Source organism: Amblyomma mixtum, chromosome 7 (genome assembly GCF_055824585.1).
Source record: "Amblyomma mixtum isolate Tamu chromosome 7, ASM5582458v1, whole genome shotgun sequence".
Classification (NCBI taxonomy): domain Eukaryota; kingdom Metazoa; phylum Arthropoda; class Arachnida; order Ixodida; family Ixodidae; genus Amblyomma; species Amblyomma mixtum.
This window is the reverse complement of record NC_143018.1, coordinates 60085798-60102204: the sequence shown is the minus strand read 5'-3', so window position 1 is coordinate 60102204 and position 16407 is coordinate 60085798. Positions and strand designations below refer to the sequence as shown.

The following is a 16407-nucleotide window of genomic DNA, read 5'->3' as shown; positions in this document are numbered from 1 at the left end:
CTAGTCCCGTTTCGTAAACGTCCATACAAGGATTCGCTACAGGCTTTCAGGGGAATGCGTTCAAAAGCTTGTGTATGTGCAGTCGAACCTAGCTGTGGACGCAGCTTCAATCCATGCTGCTGCGCGTAGTGCCGCATCCAGCTACAGTGACTCCGAGTCCGTTATGAAGTGACTTATAGATCAGTTTTTATGTTCCCTTTCTTGGTGTAATAGAACAAGAAGTCCGTTCCACAAATATGATATTTATGTCTCCATATTCGCCTGAAGTGCAAATCATTATTTATCTTCTCGGTGCAATAGAACAAGAAGTTCGTTTCACAATATGACATCTATAACTGCATATTCGACTGAACTTTGGAGCATTAATATTGATCGTTGTGCTGTTGCAAATAAATCTGTTCTTGTCACATTTTGCAAGATTTCCAATTTTTCATGAAAAAAAACCCTGAAAAAAAATGGTTTTTTTTCATGCCATTCAAAATTTCTTGAAATTTTACATCTCTAGCCGCAGCCACTGAGTCTCATCGGCGGGTTGCTTATTTCCTTTCCTGACCCACACTTCGCCACATTGGGCTTTATGTGGTGAAGATCGCCACTTACTCCCCGCGTTACCACGCACGGACATGTAGGCATGGGGGGGAGGGGAGGGCGGGGGGGGGGGGGGGGGGGGGGAGGCTATCAGTGACTGTGCGAGATAGGCGATGCAAAATGTTTGCAGACACCCACTCTTTGGGAAAGCGGGACGTACGCAGCTTCCACTCGAAAGCTTTCTCGCCGTACAAACTGCGTGGCAATAAGGCGCACACCACCACGCTGGTCAAGGCGTGGCTGTTGTCTTCTTTTTCCGTAGTCTTCGTCTCTTTCTGCGCAGTTGTTTTCATTGAGCGTGGACCGCCAGCTATCCCTAGCCTTCACTCTTGCAGGTTCTCTTGCCGCACATATTTCTCTACGTAACGACGCTGTTCAACGAAGTTAATGTTTTATGAAGCATCTTGGAGGCGCCCGAGAGTTCCAGGGCCTTTACCCGAGAGATGTCCGAGACTGGCTTCGCGAATCCTGCGGAGGCGCTTTTTTTTTCAGTTCGCGTTAAAATCGCATAAAAGCAGGCTTTCCGCTCCTTGCCACTGCGTATAATGTGCGAGCGGGCCGTGTGCAGTACGGGATGTTCTCGGCACATAGTCTTTATCCCTCCTCCGCCGCCGTTTATTGTCTTGGGCCGCTGGGTTGGTAAGTGCCCCCATTAAAGTGCTGTGCTCGCGTTTCTTGCCTATTTCAGCTCTCGTTTTCGTGTGGAGTCCGCGCAATTAACTTTTTCGCCATTCCTACTTCGCTGCGTAAACTTCCGCGAATGTTTTGGAACGTCGGTCTGGGTTCTTTTTCAGCGCTCTTTTCTTTTGCTTGGCTGCTTCCAGCGGACTCTATTTTTAGATTGATTCTTTTTTCCTGCATCTTGATTACATTTTTTTTGTTTTTCTTCGATAAGAAAACATACGCAAATGGGCTAGCCTCATGATCGTTGTTTGCGTAGACAAAGGCGTATTCTATCTCATCATATGTCCTTAACTTTATTCAGCAAAGGCTGTGCCATTCTCACGCGACCATTGTTCTTGTTCTCGTCTATTCGCAGTTCATGGGCGTCGTCGTGCTGGGATATATGCTTTGGGTCCTGGCCACGACGGAGAACAAGAGGTTCCTGGACGGCGTTCTGGTGAGCACGACGCGTGTGGCCTTCCCCTTTGTCGACTACAAGCAAAAATTCTGAACCAATCAATTGGTGATGCGGACTAAATGCGGTATCATTCGCCTTTGAGTTGTCCTTAGTCATTTTCCTTTTTTGTTAGTCATTCTTAGTCCTTTATATCTCACCTTTCCCCTACATGTATAGAGGGGGATTTCTTTATTTCCAACTGCCACCTGCCAACGATGGCAGGTTGCAGGTGGAAGAGAGGGGAATCCCCTAATCACCTGCCCGCTGCAACAGTTGACAGATAGAGGCGTTACACAGACGTCGCCGCCGACGCCGGACAGTTTTCGCCTTCGTGACATTCTTAATGGGATCGTGTTAAAAAGCTTAATTTGTATGTATGCTTGTTCACAATAGCTCACAACATCTTGCTTCCCCTGGTGTCATTAGCTGACTCGCTATTGTGAAGGTAAATCCAATTAGCCGAAACATCGGCACTGAATTGAGGTTCTTAGCTTCCTTCATTCCTTTTGACCACTAGGATAATGTTTGCCACGGCAATGAAGGGCTCCGTGATCACACTTTGTGTATAATATCTCTTGACTGTATGTGCCTGGAACTAAATCTAGACGTACTGGCATGGGCGTAAGATGACCGGAGCGTTGGTATTTCTACTCCTCCGATATTTCGCGATTTCAACAAAAGATAAAAATGCAGTCAGAAGTATCTGCGAAAACTGGTTCACATCAACGACAGCCAGTTCATCTCGTAATTAAAAAGAAAGTTGTTTTGCTCGTTTCAGAGACAAAACGTCGCAAAATAAAAGAAAAAAAAACACGGAAGCGTACGGGGCGGAAGTTGTGCGGCTCAAGTTTACACAACGATAATTGGGCCGGTGGCCAAACTGGCTCATTAGCTTTCCTTTACATAATGAGCTATTCGTGAGGAGAAAAGCAATAACAGAAATAACTAAATTATGGGCCACCATTCCGTTTTTCTGCGTGTTAGAGGTAATATATCCTGCGTGAACGATTCTCCCTGATAAAGGGGAGAATTTACACCTTTATCAAGCACGAAATCGTTCCATATTTTCACGCACTGAAGATCGGCCAGTACATCGTGGACCACTTGAACATAAACGGTTTTATAATATTTAATTTCTGTTAATTATCTGTCTGCTGTTGCAAACTACTGAGCAAAACGTGCTTAAGGAATTAGAAATCCCTTTTAAGGACACTGTTGGCTCTCAGAGAACGGCAAACGATATTCCTGAATTTTGTTAAACAATACATCTCATGAAGTGTGAGCAAGGCAATGCTATTATTCCAAGTTTTCACCTTTGCAAACAAACAGAGTAGTGATGTTGGGTAGGTGGCACTTTGACAGGTAAGTCTTTACGAATTGTGCTCGAATGTGTGGCGGCTCGCAATGCACGGTAACGCCGATGTCTCTACGGGATCTCTCATGCATTCTGCTACTTGTAGCCCTGCATCCAGCGGCTAGAAGTATACGTCTAAGCTAGGGCGGTTGTCAGTCTCTAAATGGCTTCGCAGGAGTCGGAAAAGTAGCTAATGTGTCACCGCTTTACGATTTAGCTCTTAATTTCTCCGTTCTTTTTCTTTCAGATATTCACCTATGTTCATTTAGGAGTTGGAGGAGCATGGTTCCTGACAGGTGCGTAAGCTACGCGCTGATGGCGAAATCATCAATAATTAACCATAATGTGCAGCGTAGGGAGTGTCAAAACACAACATAATTATCAGGTGCACAACGTGATATAAATCGATTCATTGTTGTCGCCAGCCTAGTGATAACTGGTTTTGTCTGAAATAATTAACACGGTGCTTTAAGAGCAGCACATCGGCGAACTTCCATCGCAGAGAAACGGATGCTATTATTTTCCACCTTATCGGGAAGACGATACTACTGTAACCTTTTTTTATTTATAATTTTCTGCAGTCTTGAACACTGACAGGATCACGATTTAATACCTTTTTGTGCTCTATATAATATTCCAGTAAAAAGAAATCTCCAGCAGGAGGCTTTTAAGGAGCAGGAATGCGACATTGCGATTTAACTTGCATTCTTAAATTTTTACTTACTTTTGTAAGAAGACTCTGACAGTTAGTTTAATCTGCAAGAATGGAACCTGCTGCTGGGAGGGATAAGTATGCTTGACTGTACGGAATGCTTTTTCCTCCAGACATCTTTCCTGTTTGTTTGTACAAAAAGCTGTCAACATTCTCAAAAAACTAAAATTTTATTCTATTTTTGCTATTGAGAAAGACCGGTCTTGTTGAAACTGTGCTGCTTGTTTTGGCATTAAGAATATTTTCACAGGTTTATTACAGCCTCGTTGTAAAACATCTGCGCAGTATAGTAAGTCTAGCCTTCGCTTTTACATGCAGGAATGTGTGGATGGATAGGCTCTTACAAGAAGGGGGGTCTCGGTATGAAACTGGTGAGTACATACGCTCTGATACTGTGTTGCGCAAATCCGCTAGCCTAATAAAGGAAGCGAAAGCAAATTGTCAACCTTTTCTTTTGTTCTTGCTTTACGCTCGCTCCCCAGTTCCTCTTCCTGGCCGTCTTCATGGTGGCGGCGGAAATAGGCGGCATCGTTGCCCTCAGCATACTCAAGATAAAGGTGACGCAACATGCAATACTTTTCTATTTCGTCAGTGAGATTCATCGACTCGCAAAACGTGAAGTTGCCCTCTAAAAATATATGCATATTTGCGGCTATAATGTGTTGTTTTGATGCATGACTTTTTGAATAGCTACATTAAATTAGCTTACTAACACAATGAATAGATTCCGATGTCAAAGTTCTTCGTCGGTTGGGCGCTTTGGGCAGATTGACAGTTCCCTGTCACTTTCGCATGCTGTCTCTTCATAAGTATTCATGGCACTCACACAGATAGACAGAGTTTTCGTCTGGCCACATCATCGAACCACGGTAGAATTTATCAGGTGCATAGATATTCAAATATACTAAATGGGAGAACATCCATTAACTCCTGTACATAATACCGCTACGAGTAATGGGTGAGTAATAGGTGATGGGTGAGTAACGAGTAATTGGAGTTTTCTCCCATCACCTTTGGGAAACAGAGTGAGCTTTTACAACCTGCTAGAAAGATATCTTATATCGACAGTAGTTTCCAGACCAAACAGGGGGCACATATATTCCACAATTCCAAAAGCTTCCGAATTTAGCCATATGCGGTAGCCCAATTTTGCAGTACTTATTCGTAGATGATATGATCAAACCGTTGTGATCCTGAAAGTGTTGGAGTGTTGATAACTTTGCTCCTTAGTGCGTTTACGTCTGACACGTCAGAAGTGAAATGGCCATTCCAAGAGTAATCTTTTGGGAGCACTCCGAGCCTGGCCCAATTACTTTGGCGGATGCAGCTCACTGCATAAATCCTGGAAATGTTCGTTCTATATTACTATATAGTTTTTTCTTTTACTCGGCAGATGGTGGACATCTTAAAATCGGGCTGGATAGAAGTGAACGAGCCAACAAAAAACTTCATCCAAGATAGGGTAAGAGCGGCCTCTTTTATTCTAGTAATTTTAGATATCGCTTGCCTACCTATTCCTGGCTGCATTTTCTGCTGCTTCAACAGCTTAAGTTGAGGTTTGCTGGCGTCAGGATCAAGAGTTTCTCTGCTAAGATCTCCTACTTGCTACAGCTTATTGCATTGCGTGCGATGTCGAAGACGTGCAGAATTTGACCGCAGTAACACTTACAAGTGCGTCTCAGTTTTAACAGTGTGTTGTCACAAAAGAAATCTTTTCTTCTTTTGTGTTTCCAGCTGGACTGCTGCGGCTTTAGCGGCCCAAAAGAATTCGCCTCCACAAACAGCCACATAGACGAAACCTGCTACCGGTTAGTAGGGGAGACAGAGGACGTCTCTATCAAGGAAATTCGCCGGATCAAACGGGTAAGCGTTTGTGGGTACTATTTATTTTTCTTTGTCACCATGACCTGCTTGCTTCTTGTCGGAGATAAGCTTCGTTCTGTTTAATTAGAGAAACCTCAGCGCAACAGGGACGAGACAAAAGGCAACAAGTTAAGACGTCCACGTGCGCTACTAACAACCGTTTATTGAGGACGACAAGAACTCTTATACGGGGAAAGCCCGTGCATGCGCAGGGGAAGCACATAATACGAGAGTAGTGAGCCAAACGCGTATCACGCAAACCCGCTATCGTCTCAACACGTTTAAAAAAATCAAATTCTGTTGAAGACAAGTTTACCGGTGGGCAGCTTATGAAGTGGTATAATTGCTTTCTTATGTAGTAAGCTGCTAGTAATATCTTGGCCTTATAGTTAGCGCTCCAGCCAAGCAAGTTTTGTCTGACGCGAAACGAAAGTGCCGCTTGTACTAACAACTAAGTCCCATCGATTTAAATAACCTAGAGGTTCTGCCGATTTGAACTCAGTGAACACAGTTGTCATAGCAACGACAATTCATTCGAGCAACCGCTCAACGCGAAGCCTTATTTCCTAACCCGCAGATGGCTTCTCCGCTTGCATAGAGCACGTGCTATGCATCGCATCGAGCCATCGCTTAATCGAATGTTTTCGTTCTTATCCTTTCCAACATTTACGACATAAGTCAACTGTACACGTGGGTCTACACGGATCTTCGTCCAGATGAAGCACTTACAGCTGCAGGTTCTCAACAAAAAACATAGACAACAGTTGAAAAGCCCCAGATTATCTTTGTCTCTGGGTAAACGTTTCATAGCCCTTCTTTATAGGAGGCTGTCGAAGACCACACGAAAATGCCAAGCATTGTCCACGGCAACCGGACTTCTACAGGGTCGAAGCAGGCTCCTCAAAACAGCGTCCACGATAGAATCTGCTTGGGACATGGCCTCCTTTCGTTTAATTTACTTTTTTTTCCGAGCCTACAAGCAACCTGTCAAAGCCAACGGGTCTCTGGCAGACACGGCGATACAGAGAAAAAAAAAATCGACAGAAGCAGCCACACCAGTCAGCAGTCAAGCAGACAGAAACGTGTGCGTAAAAAAAAAAGAGCTAGAACAATGAAACGCCGCCATCTTTGCAACGGAGCGCCCGGGCGAAACCTCCCACACAGGACCATTAGAGGCTTGTCTTCTATGCCGTTCTACAGGCTGGCTAGCTTGCGGCATGGTATGCTCCAGATGTCCACCGCTTTGGAAAGGACAAATGCTCTACTGCGATGACCGCCTCGGGATCACTACCAGTTCTGCTTCGGTGGCCAAGGTTTCGATTTGCAGTTCGAAAGGGCTATTTTTGCATAGCCGGAGCTTCTCAGTGAAAGACAGGCGATGTCGACGGTCAGTGCTATCTGTGCTTTTTTTTTTTTCGTTTAGCAACCAGTGTCGCTTTGCTCAGATTGACTGCTCAGACTGTGAGAGTTGATATTGCGCAACGAACGGTTACACTGAAATTACACAATAAGCATTACTATGACGTTGGTTTGATATATAAAACACGACACATAAAACAACTCTCACTGCAACAGACTCAGCCACTAAAGAATAAGAAGAAAAAACGCACTTGTTCAAGGTTAAAACATTCGTTAAAACATTAAGTTTGGCTAGTTTGTATTTGCTTGCTGGAATCATCTTCTTAGCGGTTTAAAAGCATAGACGCGCCATCTACGACAAGCACTCACAAACAAGGTTACCGCTGTAGCGCTTTTCACCAATGACTAATTATCAGCTTTGGAAGCCGTGAAACCAGACACGGCACGCATCTCGCGGTCATTGTTTTCATAATTTCTATCGTAATAAGTGGCCTGCGTTAACCGTACACTAACGATCCATGCAAGTTAGGTTGCACACAAAGGTACTGACACATAGGTACGTAGAAACAAGCCCTTCCAGTGAGAGAACTAAAAGTTTACAGCACTCACTCCGCTTTACTTCACAGCTTTGGCATCTTTAGGCAATGACTTTAGCGGATGCATTAGATTATTCGTTCTATTCAAGGTGAAACTCTGTTCCAAAAAGACCGGAAGATGACTTTAAGTGGGGAAGCATTCCTTAACGAGGTCGAACCTAACCAAGAATTTTGTGGCGTTCGTGACCTTGAGGATGCATAAATAAAAATTGTAAGGGACGCTTAAGCTCCGCCTTAGGGATATGAAGCGATAGCTTTGATGAGGTTTTGGTTCACTGGGGTTCAACGTCCCAAAGCGACTCAGGCTATGAGGGACGCCGTAGTGAAGGGCTCCGGAAATTTGGACCACCTGGGGTTCTTTAACGTGCACCGACATCGCACTGTACGCGGGCCTGTTAATGCACATACTATATGCGGAAATGGTCATCTTCAACTTTGCATTCATAGGTTCCAGGGAGTCCTAATACTACTCCTTCGGCAATGGTGCAGCGGTTAAGGGATGCGCCACTGCACTGCGATGGCAGCTGCTGACATCGCTTTTGAAGAGCAGTTTGAGGTCGCCAGATGTCGGTCATGTGAATTTGTTTACTACAGGGGCTGCAGGTGCTGTGGTTTTCGGCTCATGGTCGAATTTTTGCCGCCGCGGTGGCGCAGTGGTTATGGCGCTCGGCTGCTGACCCGAAAGACGGGGGTTCGATCCCGGCCGCGGGGGTCGAATTTCGATGGAGGAGAAATTCTGGAGGCCCGTGTACTGTGCGATGTGCGAGCACGTTAAAGAACCCCAGGTGGTCGAAATTTCCGGAGCCCTCCACTACGGCGTGTCTCATAGCCTGAGTCGTTTTGGGAAGTTAACCCCCATAAACTATCATAGACGAATTTATGCTGCCGGCGCGCTGACCCTAAAAAATGCATAGTATTTTGTAGACACTCAAGGCCACATTTAAGTCGATACTTTTTGCTTCCTTGTGAAATGCATGTTTTCTTAATCTGGTCATCCGTACTGCCGAATGGTTAGTTTCACTCTGTGCCCAATTCAGCGCTAAGAACAAGCCAGATAAACAAGGAAACTATATTTTCAGGAGCCATTGAAATAGCTACTTTTCTTCGCAATTTCTTCTTGTTTCTCGATAATTATCGCCTGAACATTTTGCGTTAGCATGTTTGATATGCTACTGTGTTCTGTAAAGATGCCAAAGTCCGACTTTCGTTTGTCGTTCTACTCGATGGCTTTCCTTTTCTTTCACTTACCGCAGGCCGGCTGCAAGGAGAGGCTGGTCGACTTCTTCTACAAGCACAAAATCATTTGGATATCGTCACTCGGAGTCGTCTTATTGTTACAGGTAAGTAGTATACAGAGGTTCATATCTGCAGGGAGGCTACATGACATCCAAGCATTTGACAAGTCCAGGATTCTTCGACATCAGTTTTAATTGTCAGGCAACTGGGGAATATTGTAAGATACTATTATCGAAATGTTGAAGGTAATGGTCCATTCTTCCGATGCGAAGCAAAATCTTTCTTTTAAAAATTGTCCATCGCTCGCATCGAGTAGTTAAGACTGCCATAGAAAACCAATGGGGAACGCTTTGAGGATAGCAAAAACTTTAATAGCAAAAACACTGCAGGTCTGCCGAGGAGAGATATGCGTAATATATTGATTTTTTTATCGTGAAATCCTACGATATGCGAAAGAAACTGCGTTCATAAACAGCTTTTCGTTGAAAAATGGGCTTGTCGAGAATTTCTGGGTAGGCAGATTCATTGCTCCTTCTCACGTCTGCCATGGGGCCTTGTGAATCTGAGCGACAACAGCTCAGGGCCAGGTCGCCCATGACAGACAGCTTCTTTGATGTAATTTTTGTGGTCTGCGCCTACCCGATGCAACGCCTACAACGGGGGCAGCTTTACTGGTCACTCTTGGAGTGGGCGGCTGGGGAGCGAGATCCTATTTGGACGGTGTATTTCTTGTGCTTTTTTTTTTGTCGAAAAGATTGGCGCTCAGCGTGGTATTCCTATGTAAAGTATCTCGCTTGGAAGGAGGGCATTTTTTATACAGCCCTCCGCCCGTGGATCCTTGTTGGTGGCCGTTCTTTGCCAGAGCAGTCCGCTTTTGATAAGCGTTCTTAAAATCCCTCGGGTGTGCCATAACCACGTCGCTCGCTGTGCGTCTCCTTCCCACAGGTGACGGCCATCCTCCTGTCGGTGTACCTAATCAACGCCAAGAAGCGGGAGATGCGCGAGAACTCTTTCAGTTCGCTCACCCACCGGTCCTACACCACGGGCTACTGACAGAGGCCCTCGGCGCCGGCGCAGGAGCAAGAGCTGCTCGTCTGGCTCTGAGCACGACCCGCAGGCACGTCCTCCGAGGGCCCTTGGCTCATCGGGAAGCCGGTCGGTACCCAGCCAAGTTGCGTCAAAAGTCGGGACTCCAACCCACAGGGCGTCTTCTAGTGGACTTTGGCAAAAGGTGGAGGAGACGAGACAGTTCCTCGAAATGGTCCGACTTGCAGATCCCGACACGTGGGAAGGGTGTACACTTTTCTCGCAGCAACGGAGAGGTGTGCGTTATGTGCACTGTAAAATTTTTACACCCTTACAGGTGTAACGCTCTTGTCCCAGGGCTAACACCATTTGAGGGTGTTCATCAATACCCTAAGCGCTTTCGTGTTAGGGTGTTCATGAGGTGTTAGGGTGTACATGAGGATGTTAGCCTCGAGACACTCCGGGACACCTTTTTACACCTTTAAGGGTGTAAAAAGATTCAGAGTGTGCACGGCCTTAGGATGTTAGGGTGTTCATGCGGGTGTTAGCTTTGAGACACTCTGGGTCACCTTTTAATACCTCTAAGGGTGTAAAAAGATTAGGAGACTGCGTGGCCTCGTGCTCGGCGGTTAAAAGTGCAGGCGTTTTCACAACGGTCGAGGAGAAGCCGTCGTCGATGCAACGGTTTTCAGTGCAATATTCGCGTATGTAGCGCCCTCTTGATACGAGTGTCTGCATGTGTTTACGTACTTTGAAGTGGTATGTTTAGTATTGTTTAGAATCCACGTGTAGCGAGGCTACCAAAGCGAAATTTATTCAGCCCTTTGAAACCCAGCACATTGCTCACCCAACCGACCATGGATTGTGGACTAATCTTATAGCAGTGGGGTCACCAGGATCACAATAATTTTAACCGCTGCTTACACTAAGTATAAGTTCGTTCATAGTCATGTTGCAAAGTATTGTTTTCGTTGATGTGTTATATATTTTTTTATTGATGTACACGTACACCGCTAGCAGCTTCTGTCATAACAGATGCAGTACTGGTGCCTTTACGCTGACGCTTCACAGTATATAGCTCAAGCTCCGTTCCGCTAGAAAGTCGCTCCGTTACCAACAATAATTTCGCCTTTGCACACAGCAATTACGTCGTGCAAACTGCTCAGAATCGAATTTGGCTCCAATGAACGAATCAGTGTTTGTGTAACTCTCCCAAACAAAGACAAAATGCGAGCCTTTCTTATTTCTTTTTCACACCTGCGACGAATTTTTATGCCTTCCACAAGATGAAATTATGTCAGAATTTTCCCATGCTACTAAGCTAGCAGTAGGAACGGAAACATTACGAGAAGGCTAGAACTTAGTATCCTGCAGAAACGGTTGCGTTATGTAGGGTAGTAGTTCTAGAGTTCTTGTTCACACGCGTTGTCTTTCACATGGCTAACATGACGTTTACCTCATATAAGCGTACCCTTTAGCAACGAGGTCCATCAGCATCGTCTTTCATCACATTCGGCGCTCATCAAACCTGCGTGATTGAGTCACTGCTTGCGTCAACGTGTGGGGAAATACACCAAAATATTTCAATGGCCAGTGGTTGGTGTAATTTGTGCTAACGCTTAGAAAGGAGAACGTCTTGCGAGGAGCCTTGTAAACTCAGCTGTTCAACAGGCAGCAAAAGTTCAGCGTCCCATTCTTGTGAATGAGGTCCCATCGCTATCTTGCCCCCTTAACGAAGACAACATCGCGTGCAGTTTGGCGATGGCGGCAAAGGCAGAGTTCCTTTTTGTTGCTGCTAGTCAAACTACAGATGGACGCTGAAACTGACGGTATACGCAGGATGTTTTTTTTTTTAATTTTTTGTCATTACTTCCTCAATTTTTTGTAGCTTCTTACCCCGGAACGCCGATACACTGCTTCTTCTGGTATATCTCCACAGTACATCACAGTATTCATGTATTCTTTCATCCACTATGCTAATAATTAAACTACTATTTCTCATATTAGTTTAATTGATAAAGACGTTTTAACAGCAAACCCACTGATGTTTGACTCAGGACAGCCTCACGCGCTAATGCTAGCGCACACATGCATATGCACGCGACTATAGCTGTCATCATCTCGCCATTGCTTGCTGCTTCCAGCTTACTATTAACATTAGCTTATATATAGCGCACTAATGCCCCACTAAATGTGCCTACACGCACTTCCTGTAATCACCCGAGTATTCCATGCCTCACTGTCACGAGTCTTCGTGAGCCGCATCATTTGCTGCGGAAGTGCTCATCATGCTCTGACGACATAGTCGATCCAGAGTGCGCCGACAAGCTCGGCATCTCACCGTCATCATTGTGCTGCTCACCAAAGATGCAACCCTGCGCGCCTGAGAACTTTGTGACTGTAAAGTCTATGGTATTGTTGTGTATGTATAGAGTAACATAAAAGGCGCGGGGTTTGGCTTCGCATTGAATGGGAACTCTCTAGAAACCATCGCGCATAGCCTTATGCATCATCCTTTTGTTAACCCCTGAGCCCCGCGGCATGTCAGCTTTTAGTGTCGTTCGGAGAGAAAGCTTTATTGAAGCCGGCTCGACCATCGGCGAATTCTAATTGTCGTGGTTTGGCTTTGTAGAGCAACCCAATTTAACTGCTTAAGCACGTAAGCAAACCCACTGATCGTCGCAAACCCATCGTCGTAGAGTTTCTTTCATTACCACCTCGATCGCAACTTCAAATAGCAGCCAGCGGTTTTTAGAGGTAGCTTAGCAGTACTTCTTGCTGGACTGGTTGGTCTGTGGTTTGGATTAAGATCAAACTGCGCAAACATACGACATGAATACAGGCGACTAGGCTGACCGGACGTGCAGCTTTTAGAGACACGTTGATTCATTGCTCTAAAATGCCAGATTCGTACTGCCCAATATATTCCCGTGTTTAAGTAAGAGCTTCTAAAATCATCATCATTCCCATCTTTTAGATCATGCATGAAAGCAAGACGGCAAAGAGTTAGAGTAGCTCAAGTCAGTGTCTAGCGGCGTGTCATGATAGCTACAACTGGAATGGTTTCGTGCTCTATTGATTAAAGTTCATTCGGTCAGGCATGTATACGTAAATAAAGTTCATCCGTAGTCTGTTTTACCCGTGCGCTTGTCTGCTATACTGCTGGCATAACCAAACTCAGCAAACTGCAAAAAAAAAGAGGAAATGAGTTTTCGAAGATGTCTGCGGCTACAGCCGTCTCGTTTTGTCTTTGCTGTTCCACGCTCCTCTTTTCTTATCTATGGACAAACGGGCTCGGCCTAATGTGACCTGACGCTGTACGCTTTAAGTATTACCCTCCTGAAGTCTCCAGGCTGTTGTCGTCGTCCTCATCGCTGTCCTTGTGCACTGAGTGCAATGCGTCATCCACAACGTCTTTCCAAAGCTGTCGTTCCCTGTCGTCTGCGCACTGGTTGTGTGAAGAAAGACAGAACGTCCGAGTGTAGAGCGAAACACCTTCTGTCAGTACAGTCTAAACGGAAAGGAGTTAAAAGGGAGTAAACTGTCCTTTAGTGCATTCCCCTTTATAAAAGGAAGTGCCCTAGACGACAGCTTACTCTCTGTTTACACCCATATATACATATAAGTGTTTAGAATGTAAAGACAGCCTATAGTCCCTCGTGTCCCGAAACTTTCATGTCCCTGTGTGTGTCGTTTCTGTTTCATGTATTACCGTTCTCATTACTTCGTGCCTTAACCACATCGTAGATGGTTAATGCTGAAACTGGCTATCGCGCTATCTTTTTGTCGATGCATGAGGCAGCAGAAGTTGTGCGTGAGTTGTGATGTTCGTTTAACGAGGTGTCGCAAAAACAACGCTGTGCTCAATAGGAACTTATATTTTCTGCGCTTCTATTTGCTGAAGGCTAGCACTGGAGTAAACAGAAAGCTGTCATCTTTGACAGGCTCACTGCTACAGCGGGCTGCCTTGTGTTTCTAACTGAACTCATTGCCGTGATATAGAGCTATTACGAAACTTGGCAGTGGCTATTTTGCCTCATCTAGAGCTGATTGCCAGCTGGTACCGGTTGATATATATATGCTTGTATTTTTTCATGTTGGTTCATGCTTTTTAACATGAATAGGCAGTCTTCGGGAAAGAGTATTAGAAGAAGGGCCTGGATAAGTAGGAGCAGAATGTAGTGAGTTGTGCCTTGATTACTGAGGGGGGGAGGGAGGGGGGGGGGGAGATCTTTGCGCTTCTGTTAAGGCGAAACCAAAACCAAAGACAATCCTGAGACTGTAGTTTGAACCTATTATTACAACTGGTGGAGCCTTTGTTGAAAGCGTTCAACCATGACATAGTTGCCACATTTGTATACGTGTAATGCGCCGAAAAGAAAGTTGTGTATTTCGCTACCACTTGTCTGTAACAAAATAATTTTAGTTCGTATTTTATTGAATTCATATACCTTTCAGTAGTCTGTCCCTGGACATATATGGGGTGTCAGTGCAGAACGCATAAAGGTGTGCAGCTGAGTAAAAAAAGTTTTAGTGTAACGTTTAGAGAACTCCGTAGAGCGCCTGCTCGTTGTGTACTGTACTCTTTTACCTCACTGTATCATGTTGTCACTTACATCATGTTGTCATGTGCTCCATGTCTCATATGACGCTCTGAACAATGACTGACTTAGTGTTTCCTTGTTCACATCCTCTGAACTAAATAAAGCGTAAATTGGCGCGTTAATTCTTTTTCTCTTTTTATTGTACAGCTTCACATTGCATTCAACAATAAACTTGTGATACAGTGATGAAGGCAAAATGCGTGATTTTTTTTTGTTTGTTTGTAAAGCTGCAAGAAGCACTCAAGGTCCACTGAGAAAAGCATAACAAACTATGTCAGCCACTCAAGTCTTCAGCTTGTTTGCGATTTATTCCACCATATGCAACAATAATTACATCCGACTTTAAATCAGAATTCAACAATTACTGTATAGTAATGGTTCCGAAGTCGACACTGGTGATTGTCTATAGGCAATCATCGTAGCTGAAATTTGCAAACCTCAGGCTGGTCTAAAATTACAAAAATAAAATATAATGAAGGGGGAACCTCAAGAGTTGACAAACTTGCGCAAATTGTTTCCACTTAAGTTTCATAAGGGATAATTTTTTCGATCTTTTAACGTGTAACGTTGCTCACACCATGTCTATCAAGCGTAAGCTTTGTAGAGCGGGCTATAAGCCACGCAAAAGAAGGCTCTAAATGAGCTGTGAGCAATTGTTGCAGTTTTGTTTTCCGTGCAGTCTAGACTGCAGTTTCCTATGGCGTCAAATGCCGTTCGGGCCAAGGAGGCCAGACGAAAAGTTCCGGCTTAAATATAAGATCAGATAGGAGCTTTGTTTTGACACAAAAATAACTGCTGTGTTTCCTCAATAAAGTTTCAGCTGTAGTGCCAATTAAAGCTATATCAAGGGTCTGAGGCGCAATGACACGTCTAAGGCTCCGTGTTTCCTTCAACTACCTGCAATTCTTTACCATTTCCCTCATGAGTTATAAGTTTGGAGACGTAAGTTCACTTATTTCTGCGATTACCATCAAAAGGCAAGTTGCAAAAAAGTCCTCCTGATAATGTGAGCCACTGAAAATGCCTAGTAACGTATCTTAATTTCATAGTGCTGAAGTATGCTCAAAACACTGTTTTCTTGAGGAATTTTTTTTTTGATATACTGTATAATTCGTGAGCGAAGCCTGAGTACACGGGGGTTCTTTCATGTCGCTTTCTTCGAATCGCGTCCTCCGCTACTATGATCTGAACCTGCGAAGCGCGCGCAGTAGGCCACTGCCTTTATGCGGAGCAGAGAGCGGAGTTTAATGTACGGAAATTTCGTGCCCCAATAATTTCAGTCAACTGCAACGCAAACAAAAACTGGTGCGGCCACTTAAGCTCCGCCTTACGAGTATGACGCGATAGCGGGTTAATGCCCATGTATGCAGAATTTGCCATTCTGTATTTAACATTCATAGATCCATAGGAGTTCTTATACCAGCCCTGGCGCACTGGGGCAGCGTGTTAAGCGATGTGCCTCTTCCCTGCGATGACTGGTGCTGCCACCGGCGGGACTTATGCAAGCCACTCTCGCGACCAGTCATTAATTTAACTGCCACCTGCCACGGTGGGCAGCTAGCTCACAATCCAGTGGGCAGGTTGTGATGACGCCACAAGGTCACGTGACCTAGCTGGCGCAACCTCCTAGGTTGCTTGTCTGGGGAGTTTTCGTTCATGGTCAACGACACCGACGCCGTATTATCCCCTACACGAGCTCCTTAACGTTATCGCTTTAAAACGTTAACCGAAACCGAAACTGCACACAGTAGTGGTTCCTCTCACCAAGATCCGTCCGACCCGACAAGCGCTACACGTCGCGCCACAGGCGGGCAACGCGCTCGCGTGCCAGCGAAGCTAACACGGCGCGCCGAGCCGCGGGTGAAGAAGGCGCGGCGCGCGGCTCCGCTTCGTCGGGAGTTGGCCGCTTCCCTCCTTCCTACACTCCACCTCTCTTCTTCCCGCGCTCC

The 16407-nt window shown here is 45.2% G+C and overlaps 1 protein-coding gene across 1 annotated transcript in view; it reads left to right on the top strand.

Moving 5' to 3' along the window:
* Window positions 1-14644, top strand: part of LOC149336219 (uncharacterized) — a 69863-nt gene extending 55219 nt beyond the window's left edge. The window contains exons 2-9 of the mRNA XM_089552746.1: window positions 1628-1708; window positions 3310-3358; window positions 4093-4145; window positions 4257-4331; window positions 5168-5236; window positions 5509-5637; window positions 8846-8932; window positions 9774-14644. Coding sequence (XP_089408872.1) covers window positions 1628-1708; window positions 3310-3358; window positions 4093-4145; window positions 4257-4331; window positions 5168-5236; window positions 5509-5637; window positions 8846-8932; window positions 9774-9881 — 651 coding nt within the window. The 3' untranslated portion in view covers window positions 9882-14644. The remainder of the gene's footprint in view (window positions 1-1627; window positions 1709-3309; window positions 3359-4092; window positions 4146-4256; window positions 4332-5167; window positions 5237-5508; window positions 5638-8845; window positions 8933-9773) is intronic.
* Window positions 14645-16407: the final 1763 nt, after the last annotated feature.